The 24,888-nt window shown below is 43.1% G+C and overlaps 1 protein-coding gene across 1 annotated transcript in view; it reads left to right on the forward strand.

Annotated features, from left to right (window-relative positions):
* Window positions 1–24,888, forward strand: part of LOC127012711 (vasoactive intestinal polypeptide receptor-like) — a 98,800-nt gene that overhangs the window by 69,162 nt on the left and 4,750 nt on the right. Inside the window, exons 8-11 of the mRNA XM_050890945.1 lie at window positions 13,534–13,687; window positions 15,777–15,837; window positions 18,258–18,327; window positions 21,293–21,384. Of these exons, the coding sequence (XP_050746902.1) occupies window positions 13,534–13,687; window positions 15,777–15,837; window positions 18,258–18,327; window positions 21,293–21,384 (377 nt within the window). The remainder of the gene's footprint in view (window positions 1–13,533; window positions 13,688–15,776; window positions 15,838–18,257; window positions 18,328–21,292; window positions 21,385–24,888) is intronic.

The raw sequence follows: 24,888 nt of genomic DNA on the forward strand, positions 1-24,888 counted from the left end.
GGGTTGAGATAAGAACTGTTTAATAAATAACGTAAAATAAAATACAATACTAACAATAATAATAAAAAATATAATAATAATTGTAATTAAAAGGAATATAACAAAAAAAAAAAAACCAAACACCAAGAAAAGACAAGTGATTCACAATGCAATTGCTCACCACCCACTGACCGATGCCCGAGCATCTGCTCCATGCCTCCCGGCCAACTCCCCCCAGTTTATATACTGGGCATGACATTCCATGGTATGGAATATCCCTTTGGCTAGTTCAGGTCAGCTGCCCCGGCTCTGCTCCCTCCCAGCTCCTTGCACACCTGCTTGCTGGCAGAGCATGGGAAACTGAAAAGTCCTTAACTTAGGATAAGCGCTACTTAACAACAACTAAAACATCAGCGTGTTATCAATCATTCTCACACTAAATCCAAAACACAGCACTGTACCAGCTACTAAGAAGAAAATTAACTCTATCCCAGCCAAAACCAGGACAGCTCTGCAAATTTGCCTTTGCTGAGGATCCAGCCAAGGGAGACTAGATCATTTATCTTTTTCCTTTTGCATTCCAGTAAGACAATCAAATTCCAACAAAAAATTCTACTTTCCAAAGGAGGGTGGGACTTTTAGCAAGTGTGAACATATACACATATCTCATATTTTCAGTGTGAAAAACTGGGGTTTTTCACATGAGCTTCCTCAGGCCAAACTGGTAACAGCTACAGGCCCCTAAATGAACTTTATATATGGAAGTTGAAGACACACATTTTCTTTTCCAGCACACCCCCATCTGAGGCTACTCAGATCCATATTCTCTGCCTCATGTGGGACTGCCCCGATATGCAGGCTATTGGAGAGATGGAAGATTATAAGCCTTTTTATGCACTTGTGTAAAAATGAAACGAATATTAGGGACTCAGCCCTTTCATAGGGTTACATCCTCTGGGAAAGACATCTACTCCCACCTACACAGAGGAGGGTGAGCTCTTCTTAGCAGCACAGACAGGCATCTGCTGAACTTTGGCTGACTGGCTTGGAGGAAGAGCCTGGCAGAACTCTGTCTGAAGACAATGTGAATCTTTCCCCTTGACTTTCACTGGGGTTGGGTCAGTCCCCAAAATGTGTAAGTACATCAGGTGACACTTTTTCAGTAGCTCAGCCCATTGCTCCAGAATTGCACCCCATCCACTGAATTCAATGGGACCATCCGGGTGCAAAGCTGCTGCCGGAGATAAGGAAGGGCTTTACAGTCTGTCTTGCCGTGGAAATGAGGCCCAGTGTGAAACGAGGTTCACCTTGTTTTGCTCGGCTGTGTAGAGTGAAGGAGACCCTCACTATTCCCACCTAATAGGTAGCAGCCACATTTGGTTTTCATCCCAAGGAGCAGCACAAGGAGCAAAGGAAAAATCACTGCTCATGTGAAGTGTAAGTTTCTCACTGTGCTCTTCCACTCATGTCTGACCTGAACGACCTCGCCCTGTCCAGAAATTCCTGTGAAACCCAGCCAAATGGTTCCTGTTGGCTTCAGGAGATGGGTGTTGCAGTTGACTGGCTTCAGTTCTTCTTTCTGAGCTTTTTGACAGCATTTGGTTTCTACTTAGGATTCTTCTGAAGATCTCTTTGATGTTGCTGTCACAACAAACCTAACACATCCATCTCCTTGGTCTACATTTTTACCATCAGGTTAGGTAAAGAGATTTGCATCTGCCAAACAACTTCTGTGGAATATTATCCCCATATCTGCTGATATACCCATATCTGCTGATATCTCCATATCTGCTGATCACTGTTACAACCTAAGTTTTACAGGAAAACAAATGACAGAGAGGAAGGAAAAGCAAACCAACCCTAGAGAAAGCTCCTGTAAATGATACAAAGAAATAAAAAACAACAGAAACAACAGAAAGAAAGCAGGGGAAGGAATGGAGGCATTATATGTTTGCCAATTCTCTTTCAAATATCACATGAGCACTTTAAGGTTCACTTCACCAAACGTATTGAGACACTTCTAGAAAGGACCAGAAAATGGAGAGGAGATGGGAAGAGAAGAAGAGACAGAGAGGCTACAGCTACATTCCTTAATTAGCAGAGGCCCTAACAGTGAAAATATTACCCAGAAGTACAAAATAAAAATAAAAAAATAATGCCTCAACTATGCTTTCAAAAATCAGTGCCAGAATTAAATTAAGGATTTAGCAGCAAGTTCAGTGAAGGGCGGGTGTGTGAAGTAATGAGAAGCTATAAATAAGAGGTTCGGGATGTTAACTGCCCATGGCCAGTAGCAGCCATGAGCATGGCAAATGGATTAACCATCCACCTATACTGTTTTAACATTCCTGTTTGGATTTTGAAATGGTCCAGAGATAGATACCCCATCCAGGAACATGTTATCTCATCATCTCTTCTCAAACAGAAGAGGTCTCTACCTGCCTAAGCCCTCACTGACATTTATGAATCAGGCCTAAGTCATCTCATACATGCCATAGGGAGAAGGCCTGAACACAGGTAATTGCTGTGGAGCTGATGGCAAACAATAATTTCCTTCTGTACTGGTGAGACAGCAGTTTATGGCTGCCACGCTTGAAGCCTTGGTTGCTGCACTGTGTCCTGCACAGGGACTCAGCCACAGTCAAGGCTGGCAGTAGCAAGTAAAGAATAAAAGGGAATGGGAAGAAGGGTTGTGGTGTTGGGAGCTGAAGCTCTACTAAAAGGATGTGGGATAAGAAGGAAACGTGGGCTTCGGGTCTGAGTTGGGGAAGAAAGGAACATGCAGTGATGGAGCGTGAAGGAAACCTTGAGTGTGAGGGAAGCTAAAGGTGAAACATCATCATTTTGAGAAAGAGAGGCAATGAATGGCAGTGGCGGATGAAGCTAGGCACTTGGTGTGTGGTGCTGGAGGCATGACAGCCTAGGAAGTGAGGAGGGTTTGTGCCATGGGATTGGGATTCTGCTTTAGAGAGATGGGGTTTCCAGTAGAAGGTGGGAGAAGCAGGGGGAAGGGGCTGTGTTTCAGCTATGAGTTGGCCAACATGGGCATCCCTATACAGAAGAGAAGAAGAATATTCACCAACTAGTCCCACAACAGAATCAACAGAAAGCAACAGAGGAAGAGTTTGATGGGACCTCTAGCTGGGCTTCCTCCCTGACAGCTGGCCACAGGTCAGGCCCACAGAGGATGGATGAAGTAATCCATTCCTCCAAGGAGAAAGTATCAGATTCTGGGTTATGCCCCTTCTGCTCCTTGGACTGTTCATATCAGGCAACCCTTGAGAGGGTCTAGACCATGGAGACCAAGCTCTAACACAGTTTTACACAGTTTGGCTTGGATGAGTTATCTCCTTGCCTTCTTTGCTCCTGGAAATAACCCAGGAGTGAAGGCAGAAAGTTAGACTGTGGAAGAGCTCTGGAGCAGGAACTTTCTTTACATAAGTGACTCTATCATGCCTGACACAGCGGTGCCCCAGTCGCGGGCTGGCACCTTAAAGCAATGCAGTATTGCCAATAATGAGAGAAAATGTGATAAGTGCGGGGAAGGGCATCATTAAAACTCTGGTCACCTTCTCTCTTTGGTTGCTGCCTTGTGGTTGACTTGCCTTATTACTGAAGATGTGTTCAGAAGTGCCGTTATTCTGCGACTGATGAGCACGAAAGAGGGACAGTTACCCCATTTACCAAGATAATTCTATTTTTACATCTAAACTCAACTCTGAGTCATCTGATGCAGAGGCTAGACCACCTAGAGCTAATCACCATCTTAGAAATACTCACAAGACTGCCCCCAAAAATCAAACAAGTATTCCTAAGAGACAAAATAGAAAGAACGAGTCCCTCAAAGACTGACAGTTACATAACTCCTGTTAAAATCAGCGGAAGAGAAATGCTTAAATAGCCTTGAGGATCACAGTCATGGGGCTTAAACTTGCTTCTTATGTGAGGAAAAGCAGACATAAGAGCTTCCTACTGAATTCAACAGATAGCGTTGTATTTGAGGAAGCCTGCGTGGGAAGTGGGCAAGGCATAAAGTGCACTCATGTGGACCACATTTTTTATTGTTGTAAAGCGGTACAGCTCCATTTATTTTAACAGAGTTCGCAAGGTTTCCGCAAGTGCAGGATCTGACCCTGCCATGCTTTGCTGTGTTGCAAGCACATAAAATAGAGGTTGTCTCATGTAACTTCCATATTAGCAGAGACAGACTTTTAAATGCCGTGTCATTTTCAACTGGCTTTCAGCTGGCATTAAAGAGGTGAAAGCACAAAGAAAGGCCAAGGTTATCTCATGGGACTTTGGGGTCCATATGGGTTGAGCTGTTGCTAAAGAAATGATACTCTAACCAGAGAAATAATACTCTATCCAGGTTCAGTAGTGTTCCAACCTTGGTGCAAGTGGAAGTGGTGGCACTGGAAAGAGATGGAGATTGAACCCAATAGCTTCTTCCTAATGTGTCCATCCTTCCACAGTCTTGATGGGAGCAGGCAAGACTTAGCTTGCTGAAGTAGTGTGTGTGTGCATGTGTATGGCTGTACAGCACAGCTCATCCGTCTAGAAATAGCATTTCTGCTTTATGAAAGCGGTAACAAATCAACAAGCTCAGACACAAATCCAGGTTATAATGGCTTAATAAATTGCCCAGTGACAGCTGACATGGAGTAAGTATTCCAGTGTGTGCTCTCAGGCAATCATGGGCGCATGAAAATGTAATGTATTGTGACCTAGAGGAAAGCAGGTTAAGATAAATTGAATTAATTTGCTATTGCCAAGGCTTAAGAGCACTCTTGCATAATGTTTCTGGGGCACCATTGATGCAGAGCAGCATGTTAACAGGGAAAATGTGTGTTTGAGGCCTCTTATCCCTGTACCTGAGATAGATGGTGACCATGAGTTCAGTTACGTTGATCTATCTGCCGTACTTTTTATAGGGTTGACTTACAGTTGAAGCCGCTGAGGGCAGCAGGAGCTGAAGGGTCCATCATCAAGACATAAGATTATTATTCCCATGAAGGTCTCATCTTTGTTATAATTCCTGATAGATGAGAAGTTGCTTTAACGAAGGCTTTGAACTTGACAACTTAGGCCCTCACAAAGTGAAGGCTACGTGCCTCAATCATAACCCACTTTGTTTCTATGAAGATGACAATTTAAGAATTTCTTTAGTCATATTTCTTTATTCATAGATAGTGTTAAGTCCTCAACACCCAAAATTTCCATGCATCTTCCAGGAAAGCACTGGAGCTGCAGAGCCACCCACTAGTGTATCAATTTATCATTTAAAATTACTTGCTTGTCAGCTTCCATGATAAGGAAGGAAGGAAGGAAGGAGTCAAAGGCACCCAATTGATTTAGGAGGAGATTTCTTGTTTGAATAAACCTCAATTCCATTTCGTGGCAGAACATAAATCTTGCGGGGCTTTTTTATTGCTAACCTGTTTGAATCTAGTCTACAACTGCAATTAAAATGAGGGAAGAAATAAAAATGATGGCTTTTTGCCAGGCAGTCTTGTTTGTTTGTTTTTAATTTGTTTTTTCTGTTGTTACACAAAAGGTTGAGTGTGCTAAGGGTAAGTTAACACTTTTTCTTTTTCTTTTCTTTTCTTTTTTTTGTTTTGTGGCTCAGCAAATTGGTTTGACCTAAGGGCTCATTTTTGGAGGAACAGAATCACCCAGTAAGAAGCTGTTTTATTTCTGTCAACAATTTCCATTGACATCATGCCAAATTTCTGCAAATTAGGCCTCCAGCACAAAGCCCTGTTGGAGTCGGCAGGGGCTTTGACATTGGCCTCTGTATCTCAGCCACAGTAGCAGAAGGCTGAGATACCAAATTGATACTCACATTTTCAGTTTGCCAGGTCAACTTCTGGAAATGTCTTCTCTACTGCAGTTTCTCTTGCAGGAGCATGGATGTGGCCTGCTTTTCCGCTCTTCTGTCGAAGCCAACTAAGTAGTGAAAAGAAGATACGTAAAAGCCAATAGCCTTGAGCATGGGAATGAGACAAGAAATATCCTGAGGCTATAAAGATACAAGATTATATCTTAGCCACCTCCTCAGGAGAGGTCCAAGACAGGATCAACAGTCACTGTGGAAAAACCACCTCTCTTCTCTCTGTGAAGGTGACTTGTAAAAGAAGGTTGCTCTAGCCTCTAGTTGGAACAAACATCCCCACTTGAGTGGGCAAGAGAAGTTTTCTTTTTGTTTCCAGTAAACAATACTGGCTTGGGCAACAAATTCCTAGGGCAAAGCTCATTGAATGTCCTCACCCTTCTTTTCTTAACAGAGGCAGTAATACCTAGGCCAGTACAGTATAGCCACTCCTCCCATCAACAGCTTTTTCTCTCAGAGAGTAACCAACCTTATAAGAAACAAGTCTTATTCCTTATCAGTCTTAAGAAAGACATTGAGGTGCTGGAGCATGTCCAAAGAAGAGCAAGAAAGCTGGTGAAGGGTCTAGAGAACAAGTCTTATGAGGAGCAGCTGAGGGAACTGGGGTTGTTTAGTCTGGAGAAAAGGAAGCTCAGGGGAGACCTTATTGCTTTCTACAACTGCCTGAAAGGAGGTTGCAGTGAGGTAGGGGTCGGTCTCTTTTCCCAAGTAACAAGTGATAAGATGAGAGGAAACAGCCTCAAGTTGTGCCAGGGGAGGTTTAGATTGGATACCAGGAAAAATTTCTTCACTGAAAGCATTATCAAGCACTGGAACAGGCTGCCCAGGGAAGTGGTTGAGTCACCATCCCTGGAGGTATTTAAAAGACGTGTAGACGTGGCATTTAGCGACACAGTTTAGTGGTGGACTTGGTAGTGTTAGGTTAACAGTTGGACTTGGTGATCTTAAAGGTCTTTTCCAACCTAAATGATTCTGTGATTCTATAAAATAAAAGTAAAGTTAAAAGCAGAGAGCACTATCCAATGAAAAACAAAAACATGTATTTGGAAACGAAGTCTATCCTGACATCTCCATGCAACATGCACAGAAGTTAATGGACAATGCATAACTATGAACAGTGCTGTGCAATATTTAGGTTATAAAATGTTAGGGAATTTGTCAGTTGTATGAATTCCAGTGCCATGATAGTGAGATGGGGAATTAATCATACCGTGTAATTTCACAAGCAGAGCAATTATATGGTTATTGCATCATCATTACAGATTACAGTATACTTTGGGTAAGGCGGACATCTCAACAGAAGAAGAGCCAGGATGGGATTCAGTCTGATTTAGGCATGTGGGGTGGAAATCAGTTCAAGACTGAGACTCCTGAATTTAGTTACGATTATGAGATAAGTGTCTAAAATGGCACTATAGTTATGGAGATGTAGGGTTAGGCCAGTCCCTGTGCTTGAAGACCTTAATTTCAGCATCTCCAAAGCAGGCAGTGCTTCCTCAGTGCTACTCCATCTTCCAGGTGTGCGCCAGCAACAGCATCATGAGTGGGATCTATAAAAAGCTTTTAAATAAGATCAAGGAAGCCTCCTTGACCAAGCTGGGGAGAAGAGCAGCTGTTGCTGTGGGCAAATTCAGCATGAGTCACTCAGCAGCTAGCCCTTCAGATAGGTCATGTCTTCTGGGCAACATAAAAGAAAAGCACTGGATAAACCTGTCACTGAGAAAATGAGTTTTCATCTGTCTTTTGTTGAAAAGGCCTGCAGAAATATCTGTGTAAATCTCTTCCTCCTGCATCAGTGGTGGTAGCCCAGGTAAAAGGACCTAAGTACCTTAAAGGGGATTTTGAGGCCTCCAGGTTTCAGGATTGATTGAGGCAAATTGGAGCCCACGTTTTTGCTGAAGGCACTGGGGACTGGGCTGAAGGCACTGTCCCAACTTCATAAATAATGCCAGGAGCTGCAGCATTGCCCAGGATTGTATGTGATGTCTTAAATATATCTTTAAGCTGAGTTAAATATGTCTTGGTGCCCTGCCACAAACCTTCTACACCACAGGAAGCCACAGAGTTTAAGGGTACGAGGGGGAAACACAGGGTCTGCACAGGGATCGCATCCATGTACAGGAGAGGTCGTACACGGGGAGGGACAGGTCAGATCTCGTGATGGGGATTCCCATGACTGGGGCAATAAGACTCAGGCAGACTGTTTACATCGCAATGTATTCCCAGACCAGCTATGATGGGTCAGGTGGGAGCATGATCAATCATTCAAGTGCCCCTTTATACTTCTTTGATCTAAATCCTTCTTTGACCCAAGTCCTAAACCTGTAACACACCATATCCCCAATAAAGAAGACAAGGGAGACTTGTGGTAGTGCAGTGATGCTCTGTGATGCACCACAGCATTTGTGAAGTTGATTGACCTTTTTTTGTAGAGTTTTGTTGCATTCACAGAAGGCTGATGTGTGCACATGTGTTGGTTGTGTGTGTGTACGTCCCTCAAAACCTCAGACCAACTCCTGTCCAACTTAGCTGCTTATATTGAGCTAGAGATATTCAGCAGCTGGTCAAGACTCACAATCCTTAGCAGTTATTAATGAGCAGGGATACCTCGAGCAGAGTTATTATCACTGAGGAGTATGACATGTGTGTATTTAATGCAATGACAGATTCAGCTCTGAGTTAATTACTGCCTCCAGCATCTGAACTGCATTTTTCTAGGTGGGTCAGCTGGTCACTACATCAATTTTAGGAGAAAGATGGTTTTCTCGGGGCTAACATGGTTTGAAAGTATAAAGTGCTACTAGGCACAGGGAAGAAACCTGGTAGGGTTATTGCTCGGTCTTGTTTTTCCCACCCTTACATCCCTTCTCTTTGCCTCTTTCTCAGAAAGTCTTGTTGCATCTTGAGTGCATTCTTCCTGTGATCTGACAAAGTGGGCTGTGTTTTTCACAGCAGTCGTAGCACATGTATGCTGTGCCGCGTGCTGGCTGTGGGTAGCTCTGTTGCTTTTCTCACCGTTCCGTAAAGCTCTGAACTTGACCCACTATTGACACCCGAAAATTTTTGCCCAGCTTCTCAACTAAGCATATTCCAACGTCACACCAGCTTTGTAACCAACCACGTGCTTTGTCCCTACTCATCCATCTCCTTATTGAAAGGACAGCGTACATTCCTAAGTATCAACAGCGCATTAAATATTTGCCCTAAAATGACTGCAAGAAGTCCCCTTCTCTTTCAAAGCAAATGTGGTATCTTCTGCCTTCTCTATTTCCTTCTTAGGCAATAAATAGATGTATGCTCAGGGCAGCTCTGTCTCAGAGGGCAATAAATGCCCCTCATTTTGAAATGAAGTCATTTCTTTGAGAGCCATAGGCCAGGTTCCTATCCAGAAGGTAGGCATTCACACCCGTGTTCAGGGAACGCTAAACACTCTGTGACCAGCAAGACAGTATTTTGCTTGCACTTCATACAGGTGTGAATATCCATCTAAAATAAAAAATAATAGGAATTATTTCAAAGATTTGTCTACATTTGAGGAAACCAGCCTTTCAGGGCAGTAGTACAGTGCAATATGTACATTTTTTCCCTGTCTTGCTACCTCAGCAAGGATTCTCCATAAAGGCAGACTTCTGCCATCTGAGCATGGGCATCTCATACCCCTTAAAATACCTGCTAATATCCCAAAGGTCTGCATAGGAAATCCCCATCCTTCTGGAGCAACAGCTGGAAGCCCAACACAATACTTGGCAGTGCCTAAAATGACACTAGCAGTCTACTTTTAAGCAGCTGACTCTTGTCTCCGTTTCAGATAGTCCTCAGTTAAACAGTTATAAATGTAGATGCATACAGCATAGATGGTTGGGCACACTGAGGCAAGGGAGGGTTGGCCCATACAGTAGGTCTAAGACATGCCTTGTCTCATCCTCAAGTAAACTTCTACAATAATCAAGATTAAATTTGTTATTGACTATGAGGAATTTAAAGAGAAGCACAAAAGTGTTTGTTGGGGTCAGAGAGGTTTCTATGCCTCATTGGCTGGAGGCAGAATCCATCTCAGCGGTTAGTCACCGGCAGCACGTGTGGAAAGGGAGGGGACCTTCATGGGAAAAGCAAATGGCCCATGTCTAATGCAGTCCCAAAGAGGGAAAGCAGAGAGGAGCCACTTGGGTAGATGTGCCATCCACAAAGCCGAGGAAGACCATCTCACTGCAACATCTCGTGTGGACGTGAGCAGGGCAAGATCCCTGAAGAAAGAGGGGGAAATAAGCTGTTGTAAATGAGACAGTGGAAGGGGAGAGAATAGAAAAAGCAGTGCTGTAATGCTGCTTTTCCTGCTGAAAATGTCTTTTCTAAACATAGCCTGTATTAGTCTTTCAACACTGACACATCATGAGGTCTGCTCTTTATGAAAAAAAGTCTTCTGTGAGATGTGATAGCTCATCTCTGCCTAGTGTCTGTCATCTAAAGGGTAAAGCATCTTATATAAATGTGGATTTTATTTCCCAGCATTATAATAGCCACTCTGAGGCTGAATCCAATCGATCAGGAAGGTAGAGACCCATTACCAAGTGCTGCATGTAATAAGGTCTCTCAAAAGCCAGGAAGGGCTGTTTTCCAAATGTGTTGCTGAGTTGGCTGTCAAAGAGGATTCAATGGAAGAACAGCACGGCAGTCAACAGTGAAACTGCCTCTCTTGTAGAAATATCTGGTCTGGTTTAAACTTACCCAGCTTAGGCAATAATAGCAAGAAGCCCAGGCAGCAAGAAGATACCATGATTTAATTTATAAGACAGGACAGTGCATCCAAATCTGTTCCAGTGCAGGACATCCCCATGCCGCAGGGGATCCCTGGCTGCAATACATTATTGCTGTATGCTCAACATGATGCATAAAAATACCTTTTCTCCAGGTAAAACAAAAAATGCCTGGGGTGGTAGCAACTGCTCAAATAGCCGAACATCCCTCAGCATGGAGCAAAGAATTGATCTGCTACAGGTCTCTCAGAGAAGAAGTTACCAAAACCCAGCTGCTGCCCATGTGCATGATCCACCTCAGGTCTGTAACAAGCCACCACCACGTTAGGGAAGGAGGTAGGGCCAGAGACTACCACAAAAGCAACGGTTGCCAGTACTGGGAGAAGAGGTGATGGATTTGGGCACCCAGATCTGGGGCTTCTGCTGCCACCACCTGAGTTCAACACAGCTTCCTCTCTGTGACAGCAGTAGCTCTGCAACCTCAGGCTGGGGATCCCTGCCTGAGAGTCTCTGTTAGGCAAGAAATCACATGCACTTTTTGTGAGCAGCCTTTTCTGGTCCCATAAAGTATTGCAGTTCCTTGTGACGTGCTCCAGCCTCATGCCTCTGCCATAGCTTCAATGCAGCCATCCAGAAAGGATTTCCCAATGTTCAATCCCCAAAGCAAATCCATGTTTGAGGAGCATGTGGTTGAGATGCATCAAAACTGCTCCCTTAAACCTCGTGTTTCACCTGTGAGCTGCTGAATTAGGGCCAAGTACTGATAGAGTGAAACCATAGAAGAATTTAGTAGCCCAAATAGGGCTGAGTACACTCACACCAGCAAATCCCCACTGGCCGCAGACACACCAAGCAGGCACTCAGACTTTGGGCAAAAGAAACGAGGTGTGCCAATGTCACGCAGCCATATGCACACAATAGGAGGGAGAAACAAAGAGCACAGGGATGCTGCTGCATCCCCAGCCCTTGTCAGCTCAGCTCTGTGTCACCTTCCCTCTCTGGGAGTTAACTGCCTGCTCTGCCTCCACCTTCCCTCATCACCACCCTGCAGCAAGTCTCTGCGTATGCCATCTGCCTCGCAGGAGGGAGCTGATGTGCATATAAATTGATTAGCAGGAACCCATGAGGGTCCTAGTGCGACATACTGGCGGGTGCTAGGGAAGGGTTGAATTAATTTTGAGCGATCAGTGGGGACAAGTCCCTCTCCAAAACATGTGGCATCGAGAAAACACTTTCCACACTTCTCTTTTTAACCAGTGTGTTTCATAGCAACTGTTTTCAGCAGGAGCGGGGAGCGGGGGGGAAGTGTGAGCTTGTCACTGGTGCAAGTCAATTATTGCTCTAAATTCAACATATTGCACATGCAGAGCACCAGGGAAGAGCCACTAACCAAAGAGTGCTAGCAGCCAGAGCCTCGTGCTCTTGCCCCAATAAGTGCAGGGTATTACCCAAGCAGACTCACTGAAGGCAACGAGGCTATTGCCGAATCAAGATCTCAAGGATGCTTAGACAGCATGGATGTGTGTAATGATGCAACCAATGATCTCCTGTAAAGCTGCGGCTGGACTTGACACGTCACGTGCTGGGGCAGTGGCCAGGGCTGACATACTTCTTTGGGCAGCTGATTTCTACCCTTCAGGTGTTTTGCAGTGGGCTTGGTCCCTAAGTGTCAGACAGAAATTTCCGATTTTTTTTTCTTTTGTAAGATGACTGTTCCCATTACCTGTGCTGCAGTGAAATCTTCACACAGCAAGTTACTATGTTTAATTATTCATTTCCTGAAGAAAAACAATCCTCATTCCCTTTTCAAATCTCTCCCTTTCCAATGCAATCAAATCTGTCCATGCTCGTTAGAGTTTACCCTGCTTCTCCTTCTTATCCTTTTCTTTATTTTAAAAATATGTATCCCAGTCCTTCTTTTCCTAACTAAGTATTCACAATTCTTTGTAGACTTGGCTTTCTTCAAACCCCTGTCTCAAACTCCTTCAGTTTTTGCAATATCTAGCAGGCCATGGAGTGATTACAATTGGACTTTGCTTTCAAGGGCTAATTAACACAGATTTTTTTTTTTTTTTTTAGTTTTAGTTTTTTATCCTGGAGAATCAGTTTGTTCAAGTCAGAGGCTTCATTTCTATGGGTTTAGGGAGCCAGGTAATACTAAGCAGGCAGCCCCACTGAGAATGGTGGGGGGACCATGATGCCCAAGTCACTCAGAGTGTCGTTCCTCAAGATGTTGACTTTAGTGCCAAAAATAGCATAAGAAATTCCCACCCATTCTTGTTTACTCTCCAGTGCAGATCACTTCCATCATGCTAAACCAAGCGTTCGTTGGCTGCACCACAAACCAGTCACTGAGTTGGGCTCTTTTCAAAGCAGCGCCTTTTTGGAGGGTTCTTCTGAACCAGTGCAGTGGTTTGCTTCACAGCTCAGCCCCACGAACCCACGCCTGGCAGAGCAGAGAGGCTGGTGACTGCACATCAGGGCAGGACCTTCTGGCATCCTCTCTGCCACTAAGCCAGCTTCCCACAGATGTACATCCAAAACCCACAGAGAGCAGCACCATGCTGGTAGGGGTCGTGGTCCAGCGTATCAGTTTGTCGCTGCTCAGCAGAGTTTCCAAGCTTGAATGCGTCTCCAGGCTCACAGAGTCAGACAGCATCCAGACCTGAGCTGACTCTCCCAAGGATGCATGCTGCACTCTCCATGCAGGGGTTAACGTGTGGCAAGCATGTCCACCCCAAGCCGTTGGTAGGGCTTTCAGCTTTGTACCATAGAGCTCATTCCGTAAGGGCTTCAGGTGCTGCAAAAAGCGATCCCAAAGATACACACAGAGCAAGGTTTACTGGTAATTCAGTGTGTTTACTATGGAAACATGCTGCAGTTCACCACTGTTCGTTTCTTCTCTTCCAGGTAGGCTGCAAAGCCATGATGGTTTTCTTCCAGTACTGCGTCATGGCCAACTTCTTCTGGCTCCTGGTGGAGGGGTTGTATCTTCACACCCTGTTGGTCATCTCCTTCTTTTCAGAGAGGAAGTACTTTTGGTGGTACATCTTGATTGGCTGGGGTACGCATCTTCTCAAAACTGAATGCCAAGAGGTGATCCTGACAGGCATTTTTAACAGCAATTTAATCCACAAACCTGGGAGCTCAGACAGGGCAGAGATGTAGTATACATGTTACCTTGCTGCCAAGAATTGTTGGTGCAACCAGGAGCAAGATCAAGTGATGGCCAGAGGAGTTTAACAGCTCTAGCCTAAATCTTCAAAGGTATTTAAGAACTTGGTTTGTGCTAGGTTAATTGGTAGTTGAGCACCTCAGTGTCTTTAAGGACTGTGGGACTGAAACTCCTCATCACCTTTATAGTCATTTAGTCCCTTGATCCTGACTGGGATCCCAAAGTTGATATCATGCACTGACCTTAAATTGTAAGGATGAATCCCAGCAAAGCAGGACTCCTGGACTGAACCAGACACTGCAGTCCGTCACTCTCTCCTTGTCTTACTGAATTCAGGCCAGCTAGCTATCCTGAGATCCCATCGCCTGTGTGCTAATGCTGATAACCTTCTGCTTACTGCATTCATGATTTCTCCAGCTTTAATGTGAATCTAGTCTCAAACACATAAAATAAAATAAATAAAATAAAATAAAATAAAATAAAATAAAATAAAATAAAATGAGAAAGTGCCAAGGAAGACAGATTTAAACTCTTCAAAAAGTAACTCAGAGCTGAATTGCTAACATGCAAATTAATCCTACCAGATCAACTTCTCTTCTTTTTCCAAAGAGGAAACAGAGATCTCTTTTCTCCTTTAACCCATTTAGCTGAAGATTTATGTATAAGTAAGCAAAATGGCTTTCTATTACATGCTCTCAATAGCTGAAACTGAGAAATAATTAGAGCAGGGAAAAATCTTGAAAAGAAAGGAAAAAATAAAATTGTGTCATGTACAGGGGTATGCCTGGACTCAGGATCTGATCAGTTAGCCGTAGAGTAACTTCCATCGAAAGTGACAGGAGTTACGCTTGGGTTCACACTGCAGAAGAGAGACAATTCTCTGTGCTATAAGCATAAGAAGAGATGATGTTAGCAGGCCTTGTTTCAGATGCAGTTAATCAGGTCAGACCTTCTTTAAACCTACCTTGTGCATAGATACCCTTTCTTTCAGCACAGTAGAGCTGGCACATTTTAAAGAAAAATGTATGAAGCTAATGATTTTAAATCAAAGGAAATCTCTTGGCACTCGTAGTGTATTCTGAGGTTGCTTGGGTGAGGAGGGGCAATTCAAGAAAATGACAGGTGCTTGAAGGAGCTTTTGGCCTTTCAGTCATCCGTCATTTGCAAAAGCATCAGTGATGGATCTGAAATGGATCATGCAGGAATTAGTAATTTGGACGCACTCGTTACAGTTCTTACTGTTTTTATTACCATTGCACTCGGAAATCACTGGTAACAAACAGTATGCAATACTGTGACTGGCGCAGAACAAAGCGACGTGTCCTTCCTGGAGTATTTCCAATGTAAATCTAATCAAAGACAAGAGACAGGGAAAAGAGGCACCACAAGGATGGAACAAGACCACCCTAGTCAGGCAGAAGATCATGGAGTGAGGAGCAGAGGCAGGTTCATCTGGCCAACTACAGACATCTACATGTGAACTTGTCACTCCAGGCTCCCTTTATAGTCAGTGGAGATCAAGGCAATACAGTCAAGGGAGTCCAAGGGCATATTTCTTGTCCTAAAGCAAACATCTAAAGTAGCTCAGATGACCTGTGTGTTAGAAGTACGTATTTCTCCCCGTTGATGCTAAAGAGAGCCTGTGGTGACTGGCTTAGATACAGGTGTCCACACTGTAGATGTTTAAAGTGATTCCTATTCCTTGCATTTCACCATCAGAAGTTTTTTTTGTAGGCACTGCAACAGGAAGATAAATCTGCTAGGGAGCGCTTACAGGAAACTCATCTTACGTGGCCAGTGGGAGAGAAAGGCAACATGTTGCTTGTTTGGCATGTGAGCGTTGAAAACGTGAAGCATTTGCCCACTCTTGAGGGAAGGCATCACCTCAGTCACTCAGGAGAGATGGAGAGTGGGGGAGAACAGCCCTGAAAACATTGATAATGATTTCTGACAGTAACACCATCTCTTCTCTTGTCAGGTGCCCCCTCCGTGTTCATCACTGCTTGGACTATTGTCAGGATTTACTTTTTCGATGTTGGGTAAGCCCGTGGACTCAATTATCTTTCCTTTCTAATTCTTCCTTCTTTATCTCCAAGGAAGGCCAAGGAAAGCCCTGCAGTTTCAGTGACCCAGCCATCCTGCCCGAACCCCAATGGCAGTCAGAGCAGAGCAGAGCAGAGCAGAGGCTTTCTCCTGACACCATGAACCGGGAAATGCTCCAAGGTCTCCCTGAAGACACACAGTTTATGTCAGCTTAGGCCAGTCACTCAGCCTCTTTGTTTCCCAATCCTTTGGTCAGGATATTTGCAGGGAATTTGTGAACAGACCCTGATGGTCGCATTTGGCCCTGTGATGCTCTGTATAACAAAGATACCAGCTGAGGAGCTGCCCCGTGCTCAGAGCAGAGCTTTCCATCCTGCAGAATTGACCCTAAATATGCTCACGCAGCAGATACTTCATAAACGCACCCATTAGCTCTCCCACAGAAAAAGTCTAAAAACTCTTGGGTTTTTTTCCCCAGGCAGATCTTAGGATCTGTTCTTCATCGTCTTTAACCTAGCAGCAGCCTTTGATATTTTATGTAAGGAGCAGATAGAGTACAGCTAAGTAAATGAGGCAGATATCAGAGCTATCCAAGGATATATGCAAGTTAATAGGATCTGATCCTGCAATCTTCCTTCGTGCTTTTACTCAAGCAGTCAAACTATAGTAATTGGAAAGGCTTTTATGAGAAAACACTTCAGAGAGTTACAGAATCAGGTGCTTATTATGTACTCACTGTGCATGCTTCTTGCATTTGCAGCATTATGGTTAACTCCATTTTCTCCTGTGCATTATTCCTCTCCAACTGTGTCCTGATTTGTCCTTCTTTCAGTAAGAGAAGCAGCTCAGATTTCTCATTGCATTTTTGATTTATAGTCATGCTAACACATTTCCTGAGGGCTACTGACTTCTTTTATGGTTTCACTCTATCTGCATAAAACTGACCTTATTTACTCTGCTAATAAATAGCCTCTACAATGAGATAGAGACCAAAGGATTTAACCAGTCTGGATACCAATTCTTCTTACTGTATATTCCCATTCAGCTCCAGCAATTCTTAATAAAAATACAGATTTCTTTGCATTTTCTGGAGGCTTTAAAGCTCTACATTTTTGTGCCAAGTAAAACAGTGTGAATTTACAGGATATGCTAATACCTAACATAGATTTTTTTTGCATACTAAAATTACCTACAGAGAAAAAATTACAAGAAATTAATCCGGATTAAATAAAACCTAATTATGTAAGATTGGTTAAACAACATTAAGCCTCTATTTAAACATTCTAACTCCAAATTAAACTGACCTTCATTCAGACTGCCTGAATTTATTTTAAAAATGAAGTGCACTAGACATAATTAGGGCCACTCTAATTCTAAATGAAAGGGCAGCATGCACCTAAGTATATGCATCTGTATGTTAGCAATTCGCTCTAGTCTCCTTTTATAGCTAGTGGAGATTTAGTCAGTGTAGTCCATGGAGTGCAATTCTTTTCATCCTAAAGTTGATGCCTAAAATAGGTCTCAGGAACTGTGCCCTAAAAGTGCCTCTCTTCATCTACTATTACCTGCGCCATCAACATTTTGAATTAGATGAGCTGAATCCGGGTGAAATTGTCTACAGTAGGTTCCACTAATCTATTTCTAACATGAATGCAGACAAATTTTCATTAATGCTCTCCTGAAAATGCACCTTCTGTCATCTGACTCCTGTGGGGTCTGCAGATAAATGTGTCCCAAGCAATATTAGTCGTTTCCACGTCATTCCTGTTCTGTCATTTCCTTGTTGGCTTTAAAATATAGTTCCAGATGACCTAGGTGAGTGGTGTGGTTTGCAGACAATTCTGACTTCAGGATGAAATAAGTCACACTCTGGACCCTATGGACTTTCCTGACTAGATCCATAGCTCAGCTGTAGCTCGCTATATTTAGTTGGACTAATCCCACCATAGGCTGTCTGTCATCTTTTTCAGAAGGGCATGGTTGGTTTTGTTTCTGATGGTGCCAATTGCTCTGTGCTTAACAAAACCCCCATCCATGATAGTGGATAGCATTGGAGCCCTCATAAATCTGTGATTTTGATAGCATTTCCTTGTAGTAGACCTCAGTGTAGGAGCAATTAAGCGAATCACCATCCTCCCCCGTGTTCACCCTGACATAACATCCTCCAGCCCATTGCATTACCAAGGGGAAAAGAGCTCACAGCATTATATCTGGGGCAACTGGTACCTACCAGTGCTCAAAGCCACTGCAAAGCAAGTCTTTAGCCCTTCCCAGTTCATGCACACCAGGTTTAGTCCTCTTCACGTAACCTAGCATAGCTCTCTCCAGCATTTAGGGAAACCAAGTACCTGAGAAGGTTACATAGGTGCTTGCTTGCTTTGCTTGACGTTTTAAGTCTGGTTTTGTTTCTTTTTAGGTGCTGGGAGGAAGTAGTGGAATCCCCATTCTGGTGGATCATTAAAACTCCTATTTTGGTGTCTATTTTGGTAAAGTATCAGCACATTCTGCTGGCTGCAAAGCCATCTTTAATACTAAGTGTGGGGGGTGAAGGGGTGTTGAGAAAGTGTTCTATTAATGTCCATGGAAAATGCACTGACAGAGAGAATTCCACTGTATATTGAATGTCTGTCTTAGGATGAGGAAGTTCACCCTCCAGATAAACAACTTCACCTTTAAGCATTGACCATGGGAAGAGTTTGAGTGACTAGGCAACCAAGGTAGAACTCATTAGATTTAGCTTTGACCACCTCCATCTCAGCTAGTCACCCTGGGCACTCTGCTGCAGTAGCCATGGGTCTGCGTAGCCAGAGGAGATTCAAGAACGTGGCTAGAGATCCAAGAAAGGCTCATCTTGTCTAATGACTCAGTGGGTGTCTAAGTTAGATCAGATTAATTGTTCCATGAATGTTTTTGTTTCTCTGAGCGGACCACATGCAGAGCCCAGGATGACTTGTTCAGTTGTAGATGTCAACACTATAAAATAAAATGGGATGAGTCCTAATATAGATTTCTACCTAGATAAAAAGAGGTTAGATGAATTCCCCCAGATATTTGCCTCTTGTTATAGCATCCAGTACAAAGTTGGATTCCAGCTATGTGTTTTTAAAATAAGTTCTTGAGAAGCTTGGCTAATTTCCAGATAAATCAACAGAAGTGCTTGACTTCTTACTTCTCTGGATATGATTAATTCTGACCACAGAAACCATGACACTTCTGAGGAATTCTGAGTCTTTCCATCCTTGTTGAATATTACATGTTTTCTCTGTCAGATATCAAGTGAAAACTTAAAATCAAATGAACTTGAGTTAAACTTAGCTTTGAGTTTTCTTAAATGAAGGCAAGTATGTGGGAAAGGAAGAAAAAGAATACAACAGAAATCAAACCAAATTTATCTCTTTTAAACAGAAATCTTTTCTTAGACATGCATTCTTCTTATTCCACGTACATTATGACCTTTACAAGAAGACTTTTTTCTGTAGCATTTGTCATACAGTGATTCCAAACTGAAACAGTTTGAATAATTACATCTTACTCTGTTCACCTCACTGACAAGAAATACGATACTTAGATGACACATCTCAAAATATTTATATCATCACAGAAAGCTATAGATAGTATTTTCCCTGTCCCGAGATAACCTTTTGGTCAAGAAATACACCCTGTTCTCCTTGGATCAATGAGTCTGTATTTTCTTTTGGCCAATAAATCGTTTCCTCATTGCCAAACAAAATTTACCCAGCAATTTCTGATTTTCCTTCTGCAGATATCATATAAATCTGTCACAAAGGAAGGGCATGATAACCACTGTCTGACGAACAGCAGGTTTCTTCAGGGAGGAATGCAACATTTTCTCCATATCCATGGGAATAAAGCATAGATCACAATGGAAGGAAGAAATACATATATAAGATATATAAGATATATAAGATATTAAGCACTGGGAACAGATCAAGTGCCTTTGATTATACTCTAGGTTGAAAAATAAACTAAACAACTTCTCTAGTAGCCTGATAGCCATGTCTTCTACCATGCAATGCTAAGGCTGTACCAAGCCTGTAAGTCACACTCCCCCTGACTCACCACTGCCCTGTGTCCATGTTTGCTCTTGACCACTACCAGCCAACACAGTCAGTATTTAACTGCTCCGACCTTACCTTCCGTGCTGCAGCTTGTGTACTATCAATGCTCATTAGAGTAATTGATCTCGATAATACTGGTTTGAACTGATAAATTTTACTTGCCACCAAGTCAGATGCAAACCATTTTTATAAGCAAATAGATGAACAGAAACTATGAGAAATGGCATGGGATAGATAAAAAGTGATTAAGCATCATAACCAAGAAATACAATTAATTTCCAATCACTCATAGCCTTTGAAAAAGTGTGAGTGTCTAACTGAGAGATGTGCTTCAGTCTGCTTCATTCACCTGTTGTTGAGATAAATGTAGGAATGACTGGAGGAAATTTTACAATCTTTTTTTGCAGGAAATCAGATTGGCTGGTTAACACAATCCCTTCCAGCCGCTGAGTCTCAAAAATCAGAATCATTTGCGCATTCACTAACCATGAAAGGATAAAGAAAGAGGTTGTGTGTCAAACTAAAACTAAACTAAGTCCACAGAAATCTGTCATCGCTTTTCTATTGTATACTTTGCATGAAAAACGGCATGATTCAATGGATAGGACCTTAAAAGCAAGGAGATTTGCATTCAGTTCATGCCGTCTACTACATGCCATTAGGAAATTGCCATTCCTAGCTCTACACCTTTGCTATTAAATAAGGTTAACATTACTTGAGTATGTTGGTGGAGCACTGAGATTTTTTGAGTGAAAAGCACCATCTAAAATCCAGGTATTAGCTAGACTCCTCTAGTCTAACGTCCTAGGAAAGAATGTTTTCTGCTGTGTCGGTGAGGTCTATCCCTTGCTATACAAGGCCTCCAACTCCAGAGAAGACATGCCCAATAGCATTGAGTAGAGGCCTGCTTGAGTGGATACTGCTTTGTGCTTTGTTTTGGTTTCCTTGGCTCACCACCTCAGTCTTTGACATGCTCAGCAGCCGGTCCCATGTCACCGTCTCCTGAGGGCTTTGATGTCCGTCGCTCCGCTAACTCCCAAGGCTCTTTTTCCCACCCTGTCGTCGGCACTCCCCCACGCAGCAGGACGTCGTGCATAGCTGTGCTCTATGGGTTTGACATCATCATACTTGGGATGTATGACACAAAGTCCCAAGCAGGCTGATGTCAGGCCCAAGATGGCTGCCATCCTGTGTCGGTTTACTATGTGCTCGCAGAGTGGGGTTCTCTGCTCATGGCTTTTTAACAACAGCTTGCTCCATGGCAAAAATATTGCAGTGAAAGGAATTCCCCTCTAATGATGGGCTCTTTTCACGGGAGAAAAATACTAATTTTTTATTTCTCTCTCTGTTTCCTTTCTTCCCATCCTGACAGGTGAACTTCATTCTCTTCATTTGCATCATCCGTATCTTAGTCCAGAAGTTGCATTCCCCAGACGTTGGACACAATGAAACCAGCCAATATTCGTAAGTCCTAGGCTTTTTCAACCATATTGTATGGTTTTGGGGAAACCTTTTTGGCTGTTAGTTCATTATTGCATCTGCCTGCACTGATCAGAATCAAATATTTGTTAATTGATTAAAGCCAATCAGAGATCAGGAAATGGGGCATTTGCTAAAACAGCTGGGCATGTTTTATGTGAGTTTGAACAGACAGGCAAGAAGGCTTTCTCCTGGGATTAACGATGCAGAAGTGAGAGCAACAGTAATGATCATGAAACAAAATAGGCTTTTTCTTTGTATGTTCAATATTTATTGGATTCTGAAGGCAGAGGGACCCTGACAGAGAACAAAGAGTAGCTGTCCACAGTATACGGGCTTTTTTTTCTGAACTAGTTACCCTCAGCTCCCTTTTTCAAAGGAGAGATCTAGAAAATTAGTACACTCAGTAGAATCTATGGCAAATTTTCCTTATCCTGAAGCAGACCCCTAAACTAGATTGGATTAATTCAATGCATTTCCCTTCACTGTTGAGAAGTAGCACTGTTTCAGAAGTTTTGCTTGACATAATGCTTTTATTCCAGGGATATAAGGTTGACCTTATGGGGCTTTTTATAATGAACAACATGCAAGTGAGATCAGCATCTGTCTTAGTGGCCAAGACTGGTCTTAGTTGCAGTATTTTAAGAGTGCAAGAAATCTGCCTGTCTGCATGGATTTATTCTGGCTTCAATGCAAATAAAATAAAAGTTCAGACCAGCTTATTTTTGACTCTTGCCACTGTCCTGGCTCAGCATTTCAGCTATCCTGGATGTTTATTAAATGTTTCCCAGAAAAGAACTGAAAAGAAAAAAGTCCATTGTCTACATGGTCACTGCTAATAAATCTGCTTTGTCTTTGGAGGAAGCTGTGCACTTAGGTACCCTGAAGGATCTAAGCTCAGTTCATCTTTCTGCAAGATGGAAGACAATATCAATATGGTCCTTAAATACTGACCAGCCATGACACTGACTCTTTCTCTCTAGTGATGGTAAATTATGCATTTCATCTGCGTCGAGAGATTCTCAGATTTATGAAAGGAAATTCCAGTATTTGACCTTAACTTCTCCCTGCAGCAGCCAAAGCCAATTACCTCTTTTTCTATCACCACAACACACCGACATTACCAGGCCCCGTGCTTTCTGTCACCTCCCTTTACGTATTTCCAATTGGGCATTGTATCTTTGTACCTCCAGGGTTGCAACAGCTTTGGTCAGGTACATAGATTAAATCAGCATATTGAAATATGTTCTAGTACTAAGCAGCAGCCTGGAGCAGTTAGCTCCCATTCATCTCAGTAGAAGTGCTGCCAACACACGTCGGAAGGGTTATGCCCAGATTACCTCGGAGGTCATGCTGAGCTTTGGGTTCAGGGCTTTTTACTTCACATTTTCCAATGAAGTGGAAGCTGCCAGGAAAGCTTTCTTTGCCTTGTAAACAAACATAGCACAGCCAGGCAGTAAGTAACGTGGACTTCCCCACACTGGCCTGCTAAACAGGAGGTACTGCTGAAGTACAAATGGTCTTCACATCTACAGTTCCTCACCTTCCTTCTCCACCTGGAAAAACATCTCAGTTCCATTAGGGCATGAGTCAGTTGCTCACTTATAGGTGTCCAAGCCATATGACATGCTTTAGGACGTTTGAGATACTTGCCTGGACCTGGCACACAGGACTCAGGACCTATGGGAGGCTTGTACCCTTATACAGTGGCAGCTGGCCACCAGCCAGATTCTCTGGGGCATCTGGAAGTCTCCGTTGACTGTATTGACTGCAGTGGGACATAAGACCCCACACTTTCCTATGGAAACGAATATTAAGTGTCCCAGCCTGAAGGCTGGATCCCACCAAGGGGAGTTCTCAGTGTGGTCCTAAGTTTTTAATGTTTAGACAGCTATCTGTAGAGACATCCGGGGTCCAGACCCTTTTATAAATGCCATTAGGCATGTGATCTGCAATTGTGGGTACCTGGATCCTTTTACATGTCATTCTCTTGTTACCTGAAATGCTGCTGCTAGCTTCAGGGGTTTTGCCTGCAGGACCCAAGAGCTCTTAGCAAAAAACTGCTGCTAATGGTATGTGTGGGTTCCTCCTGCCAAATCTGAGATAAATATGTTTTAAACTAGCAACATCAGGGATCTCTCATTTGCATTTCTCCCTCTTTCTCTTGTTTATTTTATATTGTTTATTTTATAAAAAAAAATAACATGTTGACATGTTGACAGTATTGTTCAATTCCAACCGGTTTCAGTTTAGCTGCAGGCTGGAAGTTAGGTGCACTGCTGACTCAGTCATTAACGCTACAGACAGTGAACTGGGCTTTAATGTGTTGGAAACTGTGAAAACTGTGAAAACAAGTCTCCCAAAACAGTTTTCTGGAAATGACAGAGACATGTGCAAGAATGGGACAGCAGTATTTCAGGCAAATAGAAGTTGTTTCCTGCAACAGAAATCTTGAGCAAAATTTGTCTCTTTCTATTCTGTACATGTTCATACACCAATATTATCATCAAAGTTTTCTGGGTAACTTTTCTGTTATGCGTTCAAGGAGCATGACTAAAATGTTGGTTCACTCTTATGCTCTACCAAGTAGAGGAGTAGGTTCAGTGCAAGCTAGTGGAGATGTGTTTTCCCTAAGTTACCTGTCACCATATATATCTGTCAGAGAGGGTAGGTCTAAGAAGTGCACCCTGTGCAGGGAGTGGAAGTAATGAGTTTTTTGAGAAGCCATGGCTTCCAGTAGGTAGCTTTAACCAGCTTTGGATGATCTCCCAAGCAGTTGTGCCTCATGCACAGCTGGGCTTTAGTTTCCTGGGAGAAGTTACACCATGAATGAGGAAGATGATTTTCCTCACTGCAGTGTTTAGGGGAGGAGTCTTTTAAATATCACAGGGCTAGACCATAAGGCCCTTGCCTTGAAGCCAAACTGAGATCTAAAACATCACTCAATATTCTGGAGAAGCTCAGTGCTGGGAATAAGAGACTGGTTTGGGGTGTCGTGCAAACTGGAGGAGGGGGCTCCTAAGGTTTGGCATTTATGCCCTTTTCATTGCCACAGTCCAGCCAGGAGGGAAAATGCTATAACTGAGGCCCCGATGTTGTCTGCAATGATAAGATAAAATTTTCTAATCCATTGGAGGTTGCAAACAGTGTCTCTATGAATATGGTACACGAAGGTAGCATCGCATTGATCTCCTCTAGGTTGACTGTTCCTGAAAGATTCAGGAGAGAGGAGAGATCTCTGCAAAGGCAGTATTGATATTCACTGAACTGTGATCTGCTTAGAAAATGAGTTGCTTTCTCTTATGTTGGGAGCTGGGGGAATTAGGGCTGGGTCATACTAGTGTGGGTCGCACTGGCCAGAGCTGCTTCTAAGAGCGAGGAACGTGGTACCCTGATGGTCACCAATGACAGTGACAGTCCTCTCGCAGAGCAAGGCATCCAAGAGCACTCAGATTTTGGATCTACTCAATATGAGCAGGGATGTGCCTG

The sequence above is a fragment of the Gymnogyps californianus genome, chromosome 2 (assembly GCF_018139145.2).
Source record: "Gymnogyps californianus isolate 813 chromosome 2, ASM1813914v2, whole genome shotgun sequence".
Lineage (NCBI taxonomy): Eukaryota > Metazoa > Chordata > Aves > Accipitriformes > Cathartidae > Gymnogyps > Gymnogyps californianus.